The 21,650-nt window shown below is 49.6% G+C and overlaps 1 protein-coding gene across 3 annotated transcripts; it reads right to left on the reverse strand.

Moving 5' to 3' along the window:
* Positions 1-2,900: 2,900 nt before the first annotated feature.
* On the reverse strand, positions 2,901-18,035 carry EGR4 (early growth response 4). 3 transcript variants are annotated; one of them, XM_083457718.1, is made up of 4 exons: positions 17,928-18,021; positions 7,231-7,540; positions 6,813-6,930; positions 2,934-5,110 (listed from the first exon to the last, which is right to left on the reverse strand). In XM_083457718.1, exon 4 carries the CDS (start codon positions 5,100-5,102, stop codon positions 3,768-3,770), a length of 1,335 nt encoding a protein of 444 aa, XP_083313844.1. In that variant the 5' UTR covers positions 5,103-5,110; positions 6,813-6,930; positions 7,231-7,540; positions 17,928-18,021; the 3' UTR covers positions 2,934-3,767. The 3 variants fall into 3 exon arrangements, with proteins under 3 accessions (XP_083313845.1, XP_083313844.1, XP_083313843.1); XM_083457719.1 differs by lacking the exon at positions 7,231-7,540 and having other exon boundaries at positions 2,901-5,110; positions 17,928-18,035; XM_083457717.1 differs by having other exon boundaries at positions 6,813-7,540.
* Positions 18,036-21,650: the final 3,615 nt, after the last annotated feature.

Here is a 21,650-nt window from a genome sequence, read left to right on the forward strand (position 1 = left end):
TCCAGACTAGATTTGAGTCCCAAGTAGGCTGTTCCTTTCCAGCTCCTACTTCTTCTGGCTCAACCTCTGCCTCCCAGTAAAATTCCGGTCTATTCCTCCTACAGGACACCACACTCTGTCCTTCACAATATGCTCAGAGTGACTACAGAAGCCTGCCTCATTCCTCAACAGGCTGCTCCACCTGCCAGAATCTGGAGCACATCTGCCTTCATCTCCGGTTATTGGCAATGGGGCTGAAATGAAAGATTCGCTATCCTGGTCCTATGTCAGCTTTCTTGATGTAAATAGAGTTACAGTGGTACCTTTGTTCTCGAACTTAATCCATTCCTGGAGTCTGTTCAACTCCCGAAATGGTTCAAAATCCAAGGCACAGCTTCTGATTGGTTGCAAGAGCTTCCTGCAGCCAATCAGAAGCCGTGTCAGATGTTCGGCTTCCAAAAAACGGTCGCAAACCAGAACACTGACTTCTGGGTTTGCAGTGTTCGGGAGCCGATTTATTTGGGAGCCAAGTCATTTGAGTACCAAGGTACCACTGTACTACATACAGTCTAATGTCCCAAACATTTGTTAAGATATTCCGTTCCACCTTAAGAGGAACAGGCTGTTGTGTGTCACATGCCTGTTTACATTCCAGCACGGCTTGCTGGGAACTTCCGTTTGTCTATAGCTTTTGCTTATACTTCTTGCTTTGGACATGAAGGAGAGCAGACATGTTTTCTTTGTCCTGATGTATGCTAAATAAACTGCCGTAAATATGCTTTACACAGCCTCTCTCTGCCCTTCTGTTGCAAAGAGTTATTTTCTCTGCTGGCTTGCGTGCTCAGCTTCTGAAGGTTTCTGAGGTTTGAGTCGCAGTTACATGCTTATCCATGGACCGGAGATTGCCTGGCCAGCAGCCGGTGGGCTGGAGCCAGCTGGGGGCCTGCCAATTGCCCCGTTCCCTTGGACGCATCCTAACAACACTGACAAGCCTAGAGCTCCAGGGGGCCACATTGCAGTGATTGACAGGGCCTGGGGCAAAAGTGTGCAGAGCAATGACTCTCTCAAAATACTAGACATGGTGGATATCCAGTGAAGGTGAATGTTGGAAGATTCAGAACAGATAAAAGAAAGTCCTTCTTCACGCAGCACAGAGTTAAACTGTGGAACTCCCTGCCACATGAGGCAGTGATGTTCGCTAACCTGGATGGCTTTAAAAGAGGATAAGACAGCTTTTGGAGATGCAGAGCACTGGGAACTCATGCCGTGGAGAGCCTTGATAGAAAAATCAGAGTGGGAGCAGGAATCATAGAATCATAGAATCATAGAGTTGGAAGAGACCACAAGGGCCATCGAGTCCAACCCCCTGCCAAGCAGGAAGCACCATCAGAGCACTCCTGACATATGGTTGTCAAGCCTCTGCTTAAAGACCTCCAAAGAAGGAGACTCCACCACACTCCTTGGCAGCAAATTCCACTGTCAGACAGCTCTTACTGTCAGGAAGTTCTTCCTAATGTTTAGGTGGAATCTTCTTTCCTGTAGTTTGGATCCATTGCTCCATGTCCACTTCTCTGGAGCAGCAGAAAACAACCTCTCTCTCTCCCTCTATGTGACATCCTTTTATATATTTGAACATGGCTATCATATCACCCCTTAACCTCCTCTTCTCCAGGCTAAACATGCCCAGCTCCCTTAGCCGTTCCTCATAAGGCATCGTTTCCAGGCCTTTGACCATTTTGGTTGCCCTCCTCTGGACACGTTCCAATTTGTCAGTGTCCTTCTTGAACTGTGGTGCCCAGAACTGGACACAGTACTCCAGGTGAGGTCTGACCAGAGCAGAATACAGTGGCACTATTACTTTCCTTGATCTAGATGCTTTACTCCTATTGATGCAGCCCAGAATTGCCTTGGCTTTTTTAGCTGCCACGTCACACTGTTGGCTCATGTCAACAGGAGAATTACCCATGTGCTGGGCCCAGGGGTTAACCCGAGCAACGTGGTCCAGGTCTGGTCCCGAATCAAAGGGCTCCATGAGGAGACAGTCCGACAGGGCCAAGGCAGGACTCAAGGCAGGAAACCAGGCAAGGTCAGGCACAGGGTCTCAGGCAGGTTCTAGCACACAGCAATGTTGCTCCCGCAACCTGGGTTGGGGTCTGACAGCCTTTTATCTTTGTCGGGGTAACGGCCGGTCCTGATCCCCTGGTGACTCACCACCCTGTCTCACCCGAAGGCAAGGACTCCTCCTGCGAGTACTCAGGTCTCTTCTTCTCTCAGACCTCAGTCTCTGCAGCTCAGGAGACGTTGGTGGGTGACTAGACCCAGGGGCTGCCTCAGCCTCTCCTGACCCAACTGGTAGTGGAGCAGCTGTAAGTGATGGCCCAGCTGGAGGCAACAAGGGAATCCCCACATCTGGAGCCAGGGCAGGCTCAGGCCCCTGACTCGACCCAGCTGGTGTTTGTTGCAGGGGAACCTGTGCAGACTGGGGCTCTTCAGGATCAGGCCCCAGACTTGGTTCAGATGATGCCTGAGGCAAAGGATCTGGTGCGGACTGAGACTCCTCTGGCTCCGAGTCTGAGCCTGAGTCCCAGACCATCACAATCCAGACAAGAGGTGGTTTGGGCAGAAATCTGGATAGATTTGGAGAGGTGATATCTTTGGCTGTGTGGGGGGGGGGGGGTCTCTGTTCCTCTCCACAAAGCAGATTCCTGGATCCTCTTTGCTGCTAAATGAGCATCTCTGCCTAGGAGACGCTTTCCCACTTACATCCAAAACACCTGTTGTGCTGCCTTCAGGCAAAACAGGGAACTAGGAATTGTTCCTCAGTTCCCACTAGTGAAGGGTTTGGGTTTCGGGGGGGGGGGGGGAATCTGGATTGGGGTCAAAGGTGGCGGTGAAAAGCAACATAGAAGAAATCTTAAAACTTTTTTTTTTTTTAGATTAAAACAAATTTTGTTTATTGTAAAAATAAACACAGCTTTGTAATAACCCCGGCACATTCTGTTTTTACAAAGAGAGAGATTTACATAAAAAATGAGAATCACCCCGCCCACCCAATCCTGCAATCACAATTATATACAAAATGTTCATTAAGCAAAGTTTGCCTACTCCATAGCAACAATTTGCATCATTAACAAAGCAATGAACTGTGCTGATTGTATACAACTTTGTCTCCTTCCCCAGCCCTGCGGTTTGAACATGAGACATTTTATTCTTAGGAAATTTTTTTTAAGTACCCCTCCCCTCTCCCTGGAAGGCCCATTAAAGTGCTTATGTAATGAAAGTCGGTTCAGTTCATTAAAAACTGTAAAGTTGTCTTGTTCTTGTGTAAAACAGAGATAGGTGTTTTTCTCCCCCTTGTAATATATATATATTTTTACGAATGCTGTTTGGGAAATTCAGCTCCTTGCTCAGCCTAGCTTAGCCACTGGGAGCTGTCCACTACTCATGTGGTGCTGAAACTCAGAAGCTCACCTCTGCTAAAATACAGATTTCTCTGACAACTCAGAAGCTGGCCTTCGGACCTGAACTCCTCTGCAAATGAGCATGGAATGACTTTGAATTCTTGCCCGCATCCCACCAGACCCTTTTGGTCCCCTCCATTTACGTTCTTCCGCCCGGACACCTCCAAAAAATGAATCAACCGGACAAGCCACAATGCCACGTCTATCGTTCCTTTCAACTCTCTGCTGCACGAAGGAACCTTAACCTGAGTTTCCCAGAGCCCTTTCCAGAAAGAAAAAACCTCCCCGCAAAGTCCCAGCAGGATTCGCACCCACCACCCCGGGGTTTCACAGCATCCCGAAAGAAAGTCCCACGGAGTAGAAGCCCAGGCCTTTGAGCTTCTCTTCCGCCCGGGCTTTCTGCTTCAGGTGGACCTTGCTGTGCCTCTTCTTCTCGTCGCTCCTGGCGAACCGGCGCCCGCAGTCGTCGCAGGAGAAGGGCTTCTCCCCCGTGTGCGTCCGGATGTGCGTGGTCAGGTGGTCGCTGCGGCTGAAGTTCCGCAGGCAGATGCGGCACTGGAAGGGCTTGTGGCCGGTGTGGATGCGCAGGTGGCGGTTGAGCTCGTCCGACCGCGCGAAACAACGGATGCAGTTCTCCACCGGGCAGGCGAAGGCTTTTTCGTGGGGTTTGGGGCAGAAGCATTTGGAGGAGCACTTCCCCCTGCGAGGCTTCTTCTTTGGCTCTGGGACGGCTCCGGGGGTCCTGCTGGGGGCTAGGGGGTTGGCCAAGGAGCCGGCGGAATGGGCCAGGAAGTCTGTCATGGGAGTTGATGGCGGGGTGTGGCTGGTGTGCAGCCTCTGGTCATTGGTGCTTGCCAGGTTTGGCATGACCTCAGTCTGGGGCAAGGAAGACTCAAAGTCTTGGATGAGCTGGGGCGGCAAATTGGGAATCTTGGCCTCTACAAAGTCACTGGGGATCTGTGTGAGGGTGGAGAACCTTTCCGGCAGGCAAGTGAAGTCCAGATTTTGTCCGAAGGAACCCGACTGTTCAGGGAGTCTGTTGAGCTCCGACTGGCAGCTGACGGACAGCACATTCTCGGTTTTGGATGCCAGTTGGGGGAACATTGTCTGGCTGGCCTCTGTGGGGCGGAATGTCTCTGGAGCGGTGTATTCCGCTGGAAGGTAATTCTGAGATTGGCTGAGAGGGTCCCAGTGGGAACAAGGAGATTTGAACTTCTCCAGGGACGGGGAGATGGCGGACAGCTTGATGTCCTGTTTGCTGTCCAACAGTTTTTCGCTAAAGAGGCATTGGGAAGAGGCCCCCACGTCGGAGGAAGGTTGGGCTTGCTGGATGGTTTCAGGGCTGGAGAACGTAGAATAGCTTTGCTCGGCTAACGACGGCCGCACGGAAATGTTCAGCTCGGGCTGGCAGGTGGAATAGAGGTCCAAATGGTTCTGAATGGCCTCTGGGACACTGTAGGCGGCGTCCGGCTGCCTCTGGTGGGCCTCTGAAGACGAGAAGGGAGAAAGACCAAGGATGCCTGACATCAGGTTGAAGAGGGACTCCTGGTCTTGGCATTGCTCTGTCTTGATGAAAAAGCTGCCCGTATAGCTGACCGGTGGGGAGGGCTGTCCGGAAACGAAGTAGTAATCTGTGGTTTCAGGATTCATTGTGGCTCCCATAAAGTCACCTGGAAAACAGAAACGCGGGGTTTTCGTTACAAATAGAATCATAGAACACCAGAGCTCCACAAGAAAAGGCAGCAGAGGTTTCTGGGAAGGTGCGATGGCCCCTTAGCGTGATGGTGGCACACACGGCTTTGCAAGCAGACGGCCCCAGCTTTAATCCTTCAGCCAAAAGGGTCCTGTCATCATAGAACTGTTGGAAGGTTTCCCAGGGATCATCTGGTCTAACCCCTTGCAATGCAGCTAAACAGGTGGCCATCGGGTGGCAGGTGATGGGATGAGCCTGTTCCCTGACTGTGACATTGAAGATCAGGCACCAAATCAAGGACACAGACCTGACCTAGGTGGACCAATAGCCTGAGCTGGTAGAATGTAGGTCCCCATGGCCCTGTTTCATGCCCCAGATGCAATAGGGGTGAGGCATGCCCTCCTGTGAGGTGCCTGCAATGAGGCTCTTGCTTGTTCAAGGTGGATTTGCAGCCTGATCTAGCAGTTGGAGGTGGGTTATGATGCCCACGCACACCTGACTCATTTGACCATCACAACACTTCTAGGAGGTGAGTTGGGCTCAAGGCTTCATGGACCCAGGGCTAGATCCCAGAGTTGGTCTCCATGGGCCAGGTCTTAATGGCTCCAGAGCATGTGAAATAAAGAAAGAAGGAAGAGTTCCTGAGCATGTGCAGCGTCTAAGCAGCTATAACCAAGCCTCACAGGCTTGGGATCTGGGGGGGGGGGGGGGTAAAGGCCTCCACCAGTTGCATTTCAGCCTTGACTCCATCCTTTTAGCAAGTAACCATTGGTTAGACTGGGAGGTAGCAAGTAGATTGCCCTAGTGAAGAGAGACAAGATGGGCTTGAGTCCATCTAGCTCAGAACTGTCTGTGCTGACTGCCAGCAGCTCTGCAAAGCTTCAGGCAGATGTCCTTCTCAGCCCTACCTGGACATGTTACCTGCATGAAAGGTAGAGGGTCTACCACGGAGATAAGGACTTACCCCTCTTGGACCCAAGCACAATTTTCAATCCAGTGCAGAGCATTTGCCAAAAAAGGGAGTCTAAAGGGGAAGAACCCATATTTGGAGCACTGGGGTGGTGTCAGCTTTTGCACGGGCTTCCTCAGCCATTCTCTCGACCACCATTCCCTATCTGTGAAATGGGAATAATAATGTCCTGCTGTTCTGCAATTGGATGAGCTGCCTAGCAGGTAACTTGAAGAACCACCTCCTTTGTAAGTTTTGGGTTAAACCAGCACCTGTCAAGAATGCCTTGAGCACATATAGAATCTGGTGGGCACAAAGCAGGGGTTGGATTGGATGGCCTCGTGGGAGCCCTTCCGGTTCTATTATATGTTTCTTTCGTATTAACCTCCCCGCCTCACACACTTCTAGCCATGCAGTTCTAATGAATGCCATCACAGTCGATTTCCAAACCACATTCCCCTACTAACCCCCCCCCCCACACACATCGTTTTAAACAATTAACGGACTCTTAAATTTACCCTAACCGTTACAACGCCATCATTTTAGAGAAGGGCATTTGCCCGTGCCGCTGTGCGCTCACAAATCTGATGCCGGCCCCCTGCCACCCGGCTTGCTTTCACGTGAAATAATCAGGTTAAAAAATCCAGAGCAGGTCCATCCACCGCCCCGCCCCCGCCCCCCCCCCCGCCCGACATTCCAAGGTGAGATGGAGTAGGCTTCTCCTCCTTACCTGGGAGAAAATCAGAGGCCCCCTCCCTCGGCTGCTCCGTCAAAAGTTGGGAGTCCTGGTCCTGCCCGGAGACGGAAGCGTCACCTGCTTTCAGCTGACGCTTGTCATACAGAGAGTCCTGGTGCGAGAAATCCATGGTGTTCAACATGTCCAAATTGAAGAAAAGGAGATGGGAATGGGGGGGGGGAGGAAGGATGGGAGGAAAGCAGGAGGTGTGGAAGGGAAGAGAGAGCCCCCTCCCTGGCTGCTCAGAAAGGCCCCCTAAGGCAGAGGTTGCTTCAGCTCCAGGTGGGGTGAGTAAAGGGATCCTCCGACAGGTGGAAAGACGCAGGGATGCTGGTCCTCGCGTGGCAGAGGGAGAGGAGGATGCTCTGAATTCCTAGGGATCTGGGGGCTGTATCTGTATCCCAGGCCTCACCTGGGCTGAGCTGGGCAGGTGCGTCTCTCTCTCCCCTCTTCGGTGTTTGTAAGCAAAGAGCCGAGGAGACGCAGCCTGGGTTTATATATCTGCCTCTGATCTTCCGCTCTTCCATTTCTGGAGTTCCCCGAGCGAGGCTGCTGTGACATAAATGCCCATATATGGACTCAGGATGCAGGCGAGGGAGACCCAATAAGGAAATCTCTCCCTGTGACGTTTTAGCATCTTTTTTGGCGCCTGGCTCTCGCCACCTCACTCCGCGCGCTCTCCCCTCCCCGCTCTCTGCTTTTCGAACAACAACAGTTCATATCTAGATGGTTAAGAAAAGGGGGGGGGGGGAGAGAGAGAGAGAAAATAAAACAAAATTGGCCGTCAGGAAGTTGGAAGCCTCCAGAAATCCTGCAAAATCCTGGAGGTGGGTGCCTAGTCACCAAAACCACCCGACGCCTGGTCCTCTCTGGGCTGCTGCCAGGCAATGCTTTGGCACGGGCACCAAGGGGCGCTGTTGCGCAGTGGGACCAGATGGAAGCGGGCTTCCCCCTAGTCGAGGCGGCAGCTGCCGGTCTGAGGGTGCCCCAGGAGGGGAGATTTCTAGGTCACTGGCACAGGAAAATCAAGGTGAAAGAAGGCCAGGATCTCAGTGTTGGCAGAGCTCCACTTTTGGATGAAGGAGAGTGAGCGGGTCAGCTGAACGGTACCCCCTCATTTATAGAGTTGGAAGGGGAACCCCCAAGGTCATCCAGTCCAGCCCCCTGCCATGCAGGAAGTCCAGCTAAAGAAATCCCTGACAGATGGCCACCCAAACTCTGCTTTGAGAACTCCAGGGAAGGAGAGCCCATCGCCTTCCGTTCCACCGGAACAAAGCAGTCTTACTTAACTGCTATGGTTTGTTGATAATAATCCATTGCATTGAGAAAGCTCAGCAGTGGACAGACCTGGACGTTTGAACCTTCTGGGGTTGCTTGCCCGTTTCGTGGCCAGCCCTTCCCACCCCTCCCCAGAAAAAAGGGAAGAGAAGAAGCGATACGCTATCTGGGCACATACTACATACGGTGCAAGGAAGGCCACCGGCTCCAAACTTTTGCCAAAAGGCTGCCCCATCCATAACCCCAGTCATTTCTGCAAACTTCCCGCGCTTCTGTTAGTACAATCCTTACTGGCATGAGCCCCAAGCAGAGAGCAGGTGCAAAATAATAGGTGAACAGTGGCAGGTGGCTCAAGAAAGTGAGCCACGCCACATGTGCAGGGGGAGAGGAGAGGGGCTTCCAGAGACCAAGCTGATCTGGGGTGAAATCACAGGAGCCCAGGAAGTCGTCTTATAGAGAGCCAGACCACTAGTCCACCCAGGGCAATACAGCCAGCACTGACTGACAGCAACTCCCAGGGCTACAACCAAGCTTCAGATTCCCAGACGTAGCTGGAGACATTGGGGATTGAACTTGGAGCCTTCAGGGTGTCAACAATATGGATGAAAGATAGGATCATAATCAGACTCATTGAACAGCATTCCTTAATGCTAAATCTGCCTTTGCCTTAGGGAATATGTGTGGAGTCGGGATTTATTCCAGCCCAACATACTTTCAGTTCCAGGGTTCCCTCCGTTGACAAGGATTAAAAAGCATCTGAACATGTGCAGAGTGCATTCTTCTATTCATTGAATTGGTGCAACCACTTGAGTAGGGGGAAGACTACGTGTAGTGTTTACTTACATGCCCACCAAACAGACTGGGAGTTAACATCTTCCATGGGCACAGTGTTATTTATTATATCAACACATATCGACTATGGAACTGCCTGCCACAGGAAGCAGTGGTGGCCACCAAAAGAGGATGGGACAAATTCATGGAGGATGAAGCCATGGAGGAAGCAATGCTTCTGAATGCCGGTTGCTGGAAACCACAGGAGGGGAGAGCCTTGTGTTCGAGTCCAGCTTGCAGATTTCCCATTAGGGCATCTGGCTGGCCACTGGGAGAGCAGGGCGCTGGACTAGAGATGGGAGAGCAGGCTCTTCTCATGTTGTTATGCTGTCGGTTGCATTATTATATGCGCTCCCTGCATACACTTCTTGCACCTGCATGTGATGTGTGTTATGCTTAGAGAGCTGAGCATGTATGCTATAGAGAGACAGCTTATCCAGACACACAGGAATGACTAATGACTAATATATATCACCATTCCAGTCCACAAAATCTTCAGCTGTAATAAATTGGCTAGTCTTTAAGATGCTGCAAGACTCTTGGTTGTTTCTGTGTGGAAACAGGAGCACACAAACACACACACACACACTTGTGCACTTTATAAACATGCGCACAAATGATGTGCTGTGTATATATTTTAAATACACACACAGCATTTCACCAAGGAAGGAGTGTGCCTCTTTAACTTTATTGTAGGTATCAATTTACCTTACCTATGGAAGGAAAAAGATACACAGGTTCTGTTTGGTGCTGACCTTTAAAGCCCTAAATGACCTGAGTCCTGTATACCTGAAGGAGGGTCTCCACCCCCATCGTTCAGCCTGGACACTGAGGTCCAGCTTTGAGGGCCTTCTGGCGGTTCCCTCGCTGTGAGAAGCCAAGTTACAGGGAACCAGGCAGAGGGCCTTCTCGGTAGTGGCACCCGCCCTGTGGAACACCCTCCCATCAGATGTCAAGGAAATAAGCAGCTATCTTATTTTTAAAAGACATCTGAAGGCAGCCCTGTTTAGGGAAGTTGTTGATATTTAATGCTGTATAGTTTTAAACACTTGATTGGCGGCCGCCCAGAGTGGCTGGGGAAACTCAGCCTGATGGGTGGGGTATAAATAATAAATTATTATTATATATTATTATTTGCCCAAACACACAGCACAGAGACATTTGTATCTGTTGGATGCAGAGTTAAATTAGGCAGTCGCCTTCTCTCGTTTCTACATGCAACACCACAGGTGTGTTTGTGGCAATTGTGCAATGCATAGGACCAAGCAAAGTTTGTGCAGTGTATTTATATGAACAAATGGTTCGTATGGATTAAGCAAATCCCCTCCTTCTGGCCTTCAGTGTAGCCAAAGAACAGGGCACCTTACCAACGTGCTCCAGACAAAAAGGAACATAGAATCATAGAACTGTACAGTTAGAAGGGACCACAAGGGTCATCTAGTCCAACCCCTTGTAATGAAGGAATCTCAGCTAAAGAATCCCTGAAATCCAACCTTTGCTTAAAAAAAACTACACCTTCTGAGGTAGTCCGCTATACTGTCCAACAGTTCCTAGCATCAGAAAGTAATTCTTCCTACATATTTAGTTGGAAACTCATTTCTTACAGTTTGAATCATTGGTTCAGGTTCTGCCCTCGGGAGCAGGAGAAAACAAGTTTGTTCCTTCTTCCATGGGATAGCCCTTTATATATTTAATAATAATAATAATAAATTTTATTTATACCCCGCCCTCCCCAGCCAAGACCGGGCTCGGGGCGGCTAACACCAGGTATAAAAACAATTGATTAAAATACAACTAAAAAACAAGATTAAAATACGACATTAAGATGCAGCCTCCTTTCAGTAGAAACTCAAATCAAAAACTTTTTGGGGATGAAAACGTCCAATCTTCACCAAGGCCAACTATCCAGACTGGTCCTACATGGGCCAGAAAAAAGCCAGGGAAGTCCCCAAATAGGAGTTCCATCACAGAAGGAGAAAGGAAAAATGAAAGAGGGGGAGGGGATCAAGTGGATTCCAAGCCAAAGGCCAGGTGGAACGACTCTGTCTCACAGGCCCTGTGGAAAGAAATCAGATCCTGCAGGGCCCTGGTCTCATGAGACAGAGCGTTCCACCAGGCCGGGGCCAGTGTTGAAAAGGCCCTGCCTCTGGTTCAGGCTAATCTGACTTCCTTAGGGCCCGGGACCTCTAGGGTGTTGCTATTTATTGACCTTAAGGTCCTCCATGGGGCAGACCAGGAGAGGCGGTCCCGTAGGTACGAGGGTCCTAGGCCGTGAAGGTGATATCTCAGTCCTCCAGGCTAGCTCCCTCAGCCACTCCTCATACAGCTTGGTTTCCAGATTCTTGATCATCTTGGTCGCCCTGTTTTGCACATGGGATGCAGCTCTCGTGCTGAGTTCACATCTTTGTGTGAAACTGCTATCACAGATCAGTTCTGGCAGACCCAGGCCTCTTAGCGCAGGGCTGCAGCAATGTCCTCTGCTTAGTTGCTCCCAACTCAACTTGGTGCAATGAACTCAGCCGATGGCATTCAGGACCAGTTGATTCCAGAAGCAAAAGACACGATGGCGCCATGTGCAGAAAGTAACTGGATTGCCAGTTGCATCACAGCAATGGGAGACCATTGTCAGGTGTGCGTGCAGGAGCCAGGCCCTGTGAGCAATAGGACTTTGCAGGACTGGGGCCTTCCTAAGTTTGTTCTGAAGAGGCAAGGTGCGGCCGCACAGGTGAGGCCGGTTGGTAACTCGCAGCACCTGGTGGCAAGAGCTGAGAAGGGATATAAGGTCAGCATTTTCCCTTTGGCTCTTTGCCACAGCAACACGTTCCTGCCTTGTGGTGTTTGGCTTCTTGCTTCCTGATCCTTGAACCTCTGCTTCTTGACTCCTTGTTTCTTGATCCTCGGACCCTTGACTTCGTGACTCCTTGCTTCTTGATCCTCGGACCCCTGACTTCGTGACTCCTTGCTTCTTGATCCTCGGACCCCTGACTTTGTGACTCCTTGCTTCTTGATCCTCAGACCCCTGACTACGTGACTCCTTGCTTCTTGATCCTCGGACCCCTGACTTCGTGACTCCTTGCTTCCTGACCTTTGAACCCTTGGCTTCTTGACTCCCGGCTCTCTGACCCTCGGACTCTTGGCTTCCTGGCTTCTGGACCCCCATTCCTGCTCCCACCCCCCATCTTGCCCCCAGTCCTGACGTCCCCTGCCGGGACTTTGATCGCCCGTGAACTGGACTGTGACAACCATCCTCTACCGTGCCAGAGGGAACTGGGTGCTGGGCGGGCCACGGAGCTCACAGCTCTGCTAATAGAGGGGAACAACTGGTGGGTTCAAGAAGTGCCACTGCTTACCACCCGCCAGCATCTGCTGCTTAAGGCAGTCACCTCACTCTGGCTAACGGTAGGGATGGACCCAGTAGCGTAGCATGGGTTGCCAGTGCCCGGGGCCACATGGAGGTGGGTGGAAGGGAGGAAACAGACAGAGTATGCATGCATATTCAACTGCCTGACGGGAGGTCACGGCCGCTGAGATAAGAAAATAAGAGTCTGGAGAGGTCGCTTCCTGGTTCGCATGGAAAAGTCGTTTTCAATGGAGCCCAGCGATGGAAATGTGCAGCTGCGTTGAGGGAGCACCAGGTGTTGAAATGTTGCATCCCTAACAATTTTGCACCTGGGGCAACCACCCCTGTGCCCAATGCCGGATTTACATATAAGCTAAACAAGCTATAGCTTAGGGCCCCACTCTCTTGGGGCCCCCCAAAAAAATTTAAAGGGAAAAAACCCTGGATATACATTTCCAAAATATACAATAAAAAACGAATACAATAAAACCTACATACAGCAACAGTGTTTTGTGTTGTGTAGGCTCCTATGATGTAAGTCATGGGCCCCGCCTGCTATATAAAGGGCCCCATTACCTTCAGTAGCTAACCTAAATCCGGCCCTGCCTGGGCCACCCCTCCTCACGCTATGCCACTGGGTGGACCTGCTCTCATTGCTATACAGTGGTACCTCGGTTTACAAACTTAATCCGATTCAGAAGTCCATTCTTAAACCAAAACCGTTCTTAAACCGAGGTGCGCCTTCCCTAATGAGGCCTCCCACTGCGGGTGCCCTTCCACTATTCAGATTCCGTTCTTAGACGAGGTAAAGTTCTCAAACCAAGACACTATTTCCGGTTTTGCGGAGTTTGTAAACCGTATTGTTCTTCAACCGGACTGTTCTTAAACCGAGGTATCACTGTATACAGCTGATGTCTGGAGGGACACAGATCATCAGCACTTGACAGGATCCGGCCGTCGCAAGGCATCTTTAGCTGCGGTTACACAACGGAGCAGCCTTTAATGACTTTGGCAAAAGGCAGCTACCCTGTTATGGGAAGCTGTCAAGGCAGCTTTACATCTCCCCAGGCGCTCATTCACCTTATGCTATTTTTGCCCTGAGTGCGGCTCTGTCGCTCCAGTGTCTTCTAGAAGCACAGAAGGTGTTGGTTTTATTCGCTTCCTGCTCTCCGCCCCCCTCCCTCCCCCTTGCTTCTTCCCTCTTGCTTTTCTGCCTTAAGCTCAGCCTTCCAAGCTTCACTTTGCATCCTGCGCAGGCTGTTTGGAAAGGCTGGTCCTGATGCCTTTTCCTGACGACCCAGATCAATAGTCAGATGATAATCAACACCTTTAACTGGGCTTTGTTCACCTGAGCAGAGAAGGTTTTCTGCCGGCCTTTTCCACAATTCGATGAATAGAATTGGCTGAGGCCACATAATGCAGCTTGCATTCAAAGCGCTTTCCCAGCCATGGCTTCCCTCAAAGCATCCTGGGAACTGTAGTTCATTAAGAGTGCTGAGAGTGCTTAGGAGGCCCCTATTCACCTCAGGGAAATACAATTCCCAGAGCTGTTTAACAACGAGTCCCTCTTGTATCATTCTAGAATAGCTCAGCTGGTTAGAGTGTGGTGCTGAAGATGCCGAGGTTGCAAGTTCGATCCCCGCGAGGGAGAGCTGCAAATTCCTGTATTGAAGGGGGCTGGACTAGATGATCCTCAGGGGCCCCTTCCAGCTCTATGGTATGAGATTCTATGAGCTTCCAGGCTTCCAAGCCTCCTCTCTCCCACCCCTCAGGGAAATGAAGGGGGCGGGGACTCAGAAATCTATGGGATGCTGCACACTGGTCCAAGCAACCTGGAAGCAAACAATGCAGTGCTTCCTCAAGAGGATGAGGATGCTGCGATGGTGGTACCCAGGCCCACCTGCTCTCTTGGAAGCCCCTCCGCAAAATGCATCCAAGACCTTGCTGTGCCAGGGATTTCTGAAAGGGATCCCATCTCCTCCCGAAGGTTGTCAGCTGAGCACCTGCTGACTTGCCCACCTGTCTGCCCACCTGGCCAAGATACCTGCCAGGAAGGAGTTCCCCTTTCAAGTCGGAGTTTTTTTAAGAATCAGCAGAGAAAAATCAATGGTGGATCTCAATGTTAGTGTAGCTTTGTTGACTTCTGCAAGGCATAATAATATTCATTTCTGCTTAGGTGTGTTTTTCAAAATTTCAGGGCCTTAGTTATGGTCCACATAGAAGGACGGCTTTAAATGTGTCGTGTGGGTGAAACCCACCACTGTAGAAAGAGAAAAGGTTGCCTGCCCTGGGTTAGGGGATGACCCATAGCTCCAGGGTGGAGAACCATGGTGAGAAAACATGGAATGTTCAATGGAAATAATCTTAGGAAGCCGAAGCCTTGCAGAATTTCTGCTAGTCAGCACAGTCAATACTAGTGGGCTAGTTGGGCCAATGATCTGGCTTGCCATTTTACAGGGAGGGCTGGCTGGTGCCCACTGGCAGGCAGAACCAATACTCGGGTTTCCCCCAATGCTCTTCCCAGCTGAGTCCTACAATGACAACACTGGTGCTAAGGAGGAGGTGGCGGCAGCCAGTGCTACTCCTTGGACAGGTGGTCAGTAAGGCAGGTGGGTGGGAGCAGGCTGAAAACAGACTGAGATGCCTGGGGGCTGTACACCATTTGCCCAGATGGACCAACCACAGCATATTTATATGACATGTGGATGAATAGGCTTAGGATTTTATATGTTGTGATAAATCAATAGGTATAATTTCAAAAGGTAAAGACTGAAAGATGTTAAAGCTAAAGGTAAATTTTATAAGAACTGCGATTTGGAAAACCGTTAAATGGATATGCATGGAAATTCAACTAAGGGGAAGCGAGGAAGTCACTTAACAATGTTAATGAGTATAATTTCTAATAAGATTGTGAATTGTGTTTGCTTGTTTGTCTTGTTTGCTTATAATTTTGTGAAAATAAAAAAAAGGGAAAGGGAAAAAAAGGACCATTTCTTTATGTAAAACAAAAGGCTTAGGTGACTTGGAATCTCCTCTCCCCTTCCCAGAAGCATCAATGCATCTAGTCAAGCATCCTGTGGCCAAATTCACAGTGGTTTTCATAAAGTCACTTGTGATAGTCTTGTGGAGAAGCTGGTAAAATGTGGGATGGATGAGGTAGCTGTTAGGTGGATTGGTAGCTGGTTTACTGACCGAACCCAAAGAGTGCTCATTAATGGTTCCTCATCATCCTGGGGAAAAGTGACAAGTGGGGTGCCACAGGGTTCTGTCCTGGGCCTGTTGTTGTTCCACGTCTTTATAAATGACTTGGATGAAGAAATTGAGGGGGTGCTCATCCAATTTGCAGATGACACCAAACTGGGAGAGGTAGCTAATGCCACAGAAGACAGAATCAGGATTGATGACTGGAGAACTGGGCCCAAACTAACAAAATGAAGTTCTTTAGGGACAAATATCAGGTTCTACACAGGACTAACAGCTGCACAAATCTCAGATGAGGGACACTTGGCTTGCCAGTAGCACATGGCAATAGGCGTCTTAGTGGACCACAAGCTTAACACGAGCCAATGGAAACTCCAGCGGGTGCAGAATGCCGCGGTGAGACTCCTTACGGGTCCTCGCTGCGGGATCACATTCACCCGGTGCTTTACCAGCTGCACTGGCTCCCGGTGGAGTACAGGGTCAGGTTTAAGGTGCTGGTTTTAACCTTTAAAGCCCTATGCGGCCTAGGATCCTCGTACCTACGGGACCGCCTCTCCTGGTATGTCCCACAGAGGACCTTATGTTCTTCAAACAAAAACATCTTGGAGGTCCCGGGCCACAGGGAGGTTAGGCTGGCCTCAACCAGAGCCAGGGCTTTTTCTGCCATGGCCCTGATCTGGTGGAACACTCTGTCCCAAGAGACTAGGGCCCTGTGGGACTTGACATCTTTCCGCATGGCCTGCAAGACAGAGCTGTTCCACCAGGCCTTTGGCCAAGGCACAGTCTGACCCCCTCCTTTGGTAATCCTCACAGAACTCTAGCCCAATGGTTGCCATTAATTTGATTTTGAATTGATTTTAGATGTATTGATTTTAGAATGTTGTGTTACTTTTATTGTTGTTAGCCTCTCTGAGCCTGGCTTCGGTTGGGGAGGGCGGGATATAAATAAATTATTATTATTATTATTATTATTATTATTATTATTATTATTATTATTTACGATGTGATAGAGCAGCAAAACAGCTAATGATCGTCTAGGCTGCATCAACAGACGTATAGTGTCCAGGTCAAGAAAAGTAATAGTTCAGCTCTATTCTGCCTTGATTATACCACACCTGGAATACTATGTCCGGTTCCGGGTGCCACAAATTAAGAAGGATTTTGAAAAGCTGGAACATGTGCAGAGGAGGGTGACCAGGATAATTAAGGGTCTGGAGACCAAGCCTTATGAGGAAAGGTTGAGGGAGTTGGGTTCCTTGCAGCTCTTCAGTTCTGTGAAACAGATGCCTGTGCAAAACCTGCAAGCAAGATCTGAGCACAAGAGCAACTCTCGCCTCTTGTGGTTTCCAGCAACTGGTATTCAGAGGGGAAAAAAAAAAAAGTTAATGCAATTCTAGGCTGCATCAACAGAAATATATTGTCCAGGCCAAGAGAAGGAATAGTACCACTCTATTTTGCAGATGGTGACAGCAGTCACGAAATTAAAAGACGCCTGCTTCTTAGGAGAAAAGCAATGACAAACCTAGACAGCACCTTGCCAACAAAAGGTCCATATAGTAAAAGCTATGGTTTTCCCAATAGTGATGTATGGAAGTGAGAGCTGGACCATAAAGAAGGCTGATTGCCGAAGAGTTGATGCTTTTGAATTCTGGTGCTGGAGGAGACTCTTGAGAGTCCCATGGACTGCAAGAAGATCAAACCTCTCCATTCTGAAGGAAATCAGCCCTAAGTGCTCACTGGAAGGACAGATCCTGAAGCTGAGGCTCCAAGACTTTGGCCATCTCATGAGAAGAGAAGACTCCCTGGAAAAGACCCTGATGTTGGGAAAGATGGAGGGCACAAGGAGAAGGGGATGACAGAGGACGAGATGGTTGGACAGTGTTCTCGAAGCTACCCGCATGAGTTTGACCAAACTGCTGGAGGCAGTGGAAGACAGGAGTGCCTGGCGTGCTCTGGTCCAGGGGGTTACGAAGAGTCGGACACAACTAAATGACTAAACAACATTTTGCCTTGGTCAGACCACACCTAGAGTGCCGTGTCCAGATCTGGGTGCTACGGTTTAAGAAAACGCCCTCTCAATTTATCACAACTTAGCAAAAACATGACGTACATTCTTCTGATTTTTCTCCTTGCATAACTCTGAGGGCTAGAAACAGCCCTTTCATTTTAAAAATGAAGACTCAGATTCTTGGAATTCCTGCTTACTTAGGCTGCACCGGAGGCCAAATTCCATGGTCTGTGGTGCAAAAAAACAGGCACAGGGCCCTATACGTCCCCTGATAGATTTTCATTCTTCTAGTTAAGGAAACCAGCTGGCAGACTGGAGTCTCTGGCCCCAGAAATGAGACCCCCATCTCACTGCCCGCTTCACTGTCCCCAAGACGTAGGACTGCAAATTTGGCAACTGGTCCCCATAAGAAGCTCCTGTTTCGGAACTGCCCTGCCCGCCGGCAACTCACCAGGACATCCTGAGACTTTGTGGTTTGGATCCGAGGGCCGCTTTGCCCCCTTTCCTACAACTGTCCAACCGACTACTCCTCTCCTTTCAGGACAGCTTCTAGAATGTGCATCTTGCAGGTTCCTACGGCAACCGGCATGTGGCCAGCCGGGAGCATCCTGGCACAAGTCCCGTCGCAGCTTTTCCACATCCCCGGCACAATCGTGACTTTCAGGGGGAAAACAAACGAGAAGGCAGAAGTAAACAGGGAGATGCATGACAAGGTCTCCCTTCTGGCTGTTCGACACTTTACACCCTCTGTGTAAACAGTTGTCTCCTGCTGCGGATTCAGACCAGCGGAGGGAACATCCATAGCAGTTTGCCACAGGAAGCCTTGGAGTCCCGTGGATAAGTTTCCAGGAAGATTTGGGGTTTGAAGAGGGAAGGATTTGTAAAGCGCTTGAATTCTTCTGTGCCTCAGGTTGAAACCTGAGCCAGAGAAGAATTTCTGACTTCCCCCCCTCACCTTCCCCCCTCCCTGTTCCCCAAAGGGATTTGTTTTTGAAAAGAAGCCCTTGCTTGCAACTCGAAGATGTTGGCAGAAGAGCCATGGTACCAGGTGAGACCACCTGGGGCAGGGCAGGGAGACTTTTCCAGTCCCATGGCCACAATCTCATCCAGATCATCTTCGAGAAACCGGATCTCTGTGGTGGGCAGGGCCAGAGGCAAACAGAGGTGTGGCAGTAAATTTAAAGTTTACCTTTGTGATGCAGGGTTTTTTTTATTGATTGGTGATGTAATGATGATGTTGATGATAATAATAATAATAATAATAATAATAATAATAATAATAATAATAATACCCTGCCCATCTGGCTGGGTTGCTAGTGACTAGTGACTAGTGGGGTGCCACAAGGTTCTGTCTTGGGCCCGGTCTTATTCAACATCTTTATCAACGACTTGGATGATGGACTCAAGGGCACCCTGATCAAATTTGCAGATGACACCAAACTGGGAGGGGTGGCTAACACCCCAGAGGACAGGATCACACTTCAAAACGACCATGACAGATTAGAGAACTGGGCAAAAACAAACAAGATGAATTTTAACAGGGACAAATGTAAAGTATTGCACTTGGGCAAAAAAAAATGAGAGGCACAAATACAAGATGGGTGACACCTGGCTTGAGAGCAGTACATGTGAAAAGGATCTAGGAGTCTTGGTTGACCACAAACTTGACATGAGCCAACAGTGTGACGCAGCAGCTAAAAAAGCCAATGCAATTCTGAGCTGCATAAATATGAGTATAGCATCTAGATCAAGGGAAGTAATAGTGCCTCACCTGGAGTACTGTGTCCAGTTCTGGGCACCACAGTTCAAGAAGGACACTGACAAACTGGAACGTGTCCAGAGGAGGGCAACCAAAATGGTCAAAGGCCTGGAAACGATGCCTTATGAGGAACGGCTAAGGGAGTTGGGTATGTTTAGCCTGGAGAAGAGGAGGTTAAGGGGTGAGATGATAGCCATGTTCAAATATATAAAAGGATGTCACATAGAGGAGGGAGAAAGGTTGTTTTCTGCTGCTCCAGAGAAGAGGACATGGAGTATGGATCCAAACTACAAGAAAGAAGATTCCACCTAAACATTAGGAAGAACTTCCTGACAGTAAGAGCTGTTTGACAGTGGAATTTGCTGCCAAGGAGTGTGGTGGAGTCTCCTTCTTTGGAGGTCTTTAAGCAGAGGCTTGACAACCATATGTCAGGAGTGCTCTGGTGGTGTTTCCTGCTTGGCAGGGGGTTGGACTCGATGGCCCTTGTGGTCTATTCCAACTCTATGATTCTATGACTCTGGGCATCTTCCAACACATATAAAAAAATCAAACATTGAAAACTTCCCTACATAGGGCTGCTATCAGATATTCCATCTTCCGTCCAAGGAGCTTGAGGTGATACAAGTGATTCCCTGTTTTATCCCCACAACTACCCAAGGCTGCCCAGTGGCTTCATGGCCAAGGGGGGATTCGAACCTGAGTCTTCTAGGCTGGCACACTGTACCCAGCCTGCTCCCATACTCTGGAACTCCATGTTGAGATGTGTCCAAGGAAATGAGGGCAATTTACAAGCCCCCAGCTGGCTCCAGCCCACTGGCCGGTAGCCGGGCGATCTCCGGTCCTTGGCTCAGCATGAAACAGCGACCCACAACTTCAGAACTCTTCAGAAGCTGGAGCACACTCTAATCAGCAGAGTAAATAACTCTTTGCAACAGAAGGGCAGATAGAGGCATATGTAAAGCTTATTTACAAGCAGTTTTTTCAGGACAAAGGAAAAACATGACTTCTCCCTTTCATGTCCAAGCAAGCAGCTAAAGCAAAATCTATACAGTGGTACCTCGGGTTAAGTACTTAATTCATTCCAGAGGTCTGTTCTTAACCTGAAACTGTTCTTAACCTGAAGCACCACACTAGCTAATGGGGCCTCCTGCTGCCGCCGGGCCGCCGGAGCACGATTTCTGTTCTCACCCTGAAGCAAAGTTCTTAACCCAAAGTACTATTTCTGGGTTTGCGGAGTCTGTAACCTGAAGCGTCTGTAACCTTGAGCGTATGTAACCTGAGGTACCGCTGTACACAAAACGGAAGTTCCCAGCAAGCTGTGCTGGACTGTAAACAGGCATGTGACACACAACAATCCCGCCTGCTCCTTTTAAGGTGGAATGGAATATCCTAACACTCCCTCCCTGGAAAAGCCAAACTGGCTCCCTCCTAGTTGTCCTGTTGACAAGTGAATACAGTGGTACCTCGGGATGCGAACGGGATCCGTTCCGGAGCCCCGTTTGCCTCCTGAATTGAACGCAAGACGCAACGGCGAGTCTGCGCGTGATGTCATTTTGAGCGTCTGCGCATGTGAGAGAGGCAAAACCCGGAAGTAACATGCTCTGTTACTTCTGGGTTGCCACGGAGCGCAATCCAAAAGCGCTCAACCTGAAGCACATTCAACCCGAGGTATGACTGTACTTCCTTGTTCCAACAGGCTCTTGGTAACTGATTGCTTTTTAATGAAAGGGCTGATCCCACTCTGTTTTTATTGTAATGGTTTATTATTTGCATGGTTTTAATCAATATGCATATAGTTTCAATTCTATCCATGTTTAATCTTTAACTATTGGTTTCTCTATATTTTTAGCAGTTCCCATTTTTGTTCTTCTCCCGCATTCTTTGACAGCCCCGGGCAGAATTCCCAGGGGCTTATTTCCCATGTCCTATAAGATGCGGGCTGGGGCTCATGGGAGTTGCAGTCTGGAACATCTGGTGGGCACCAGGTTGGCAAAGGTTTCAAACGTTCTGCAGTAACGGAATGTTCACAAACACCCCACCTTCTGTGCGGTGAAAAATCCATCAGGACTGCAGAAAGTCTCCTCCCTACCGGACAGGAGGAAGTGTGTGGTATTGGGAGGGAAGGAGAGGGAACAGAAAGGGAGACTTTAGGGTGGGATGGCAGGACTTTGGGTCGGGGAATTAAGGGGTCGAAAAATGTTTTTAAAACCCTGCAGGCAGGTGCCTGAACCCCAAGCATATTTCTGAGTGCAGGTGCCTGGTTAATACATGTTTCACTGGAATGCTGCATCAACTGCATGAGCGGTTCGGGTGGTGCATGGTTGCCATGGCAACGCCCGGCAGCGGAAGATGACAGGTGGAACAAAATTTGGCAGTGTGCAGCCTCATCGCACAAGCTGATCGCTCCCCTTCGGA

Source organism: Podarcis tiliguerta (assembly GCF_965153285.1).
Source record: "Podarcis tiliguerta genome assembly, chromosome: 9".
Lineage (NCBI taxonomy): Eukaryota > Metazoa > Chordata > Lepidosauria > Squamata > Lacertidae > Podarcis > Podarcis tiliguerta.

What these genes read in the sequence shown, in the direction of transcription:
- EGR4 (XM_083457717.1), bottom strand. Translation starts at nt 6,960, where the DNA reads ATGTTGAACACCATGGATTTCTCGCACCAGGACTCTCTGTATGACAAG. An exon ending in GGCCTCTGATTTTCTCCCAG is followed by an intron (nt 5,111 to 6,812) that starts GTAAGGAGGAGA and finishes TCTGTTTTCCAG; the next exon opens with GTGACTTTATGGGAGCCACA.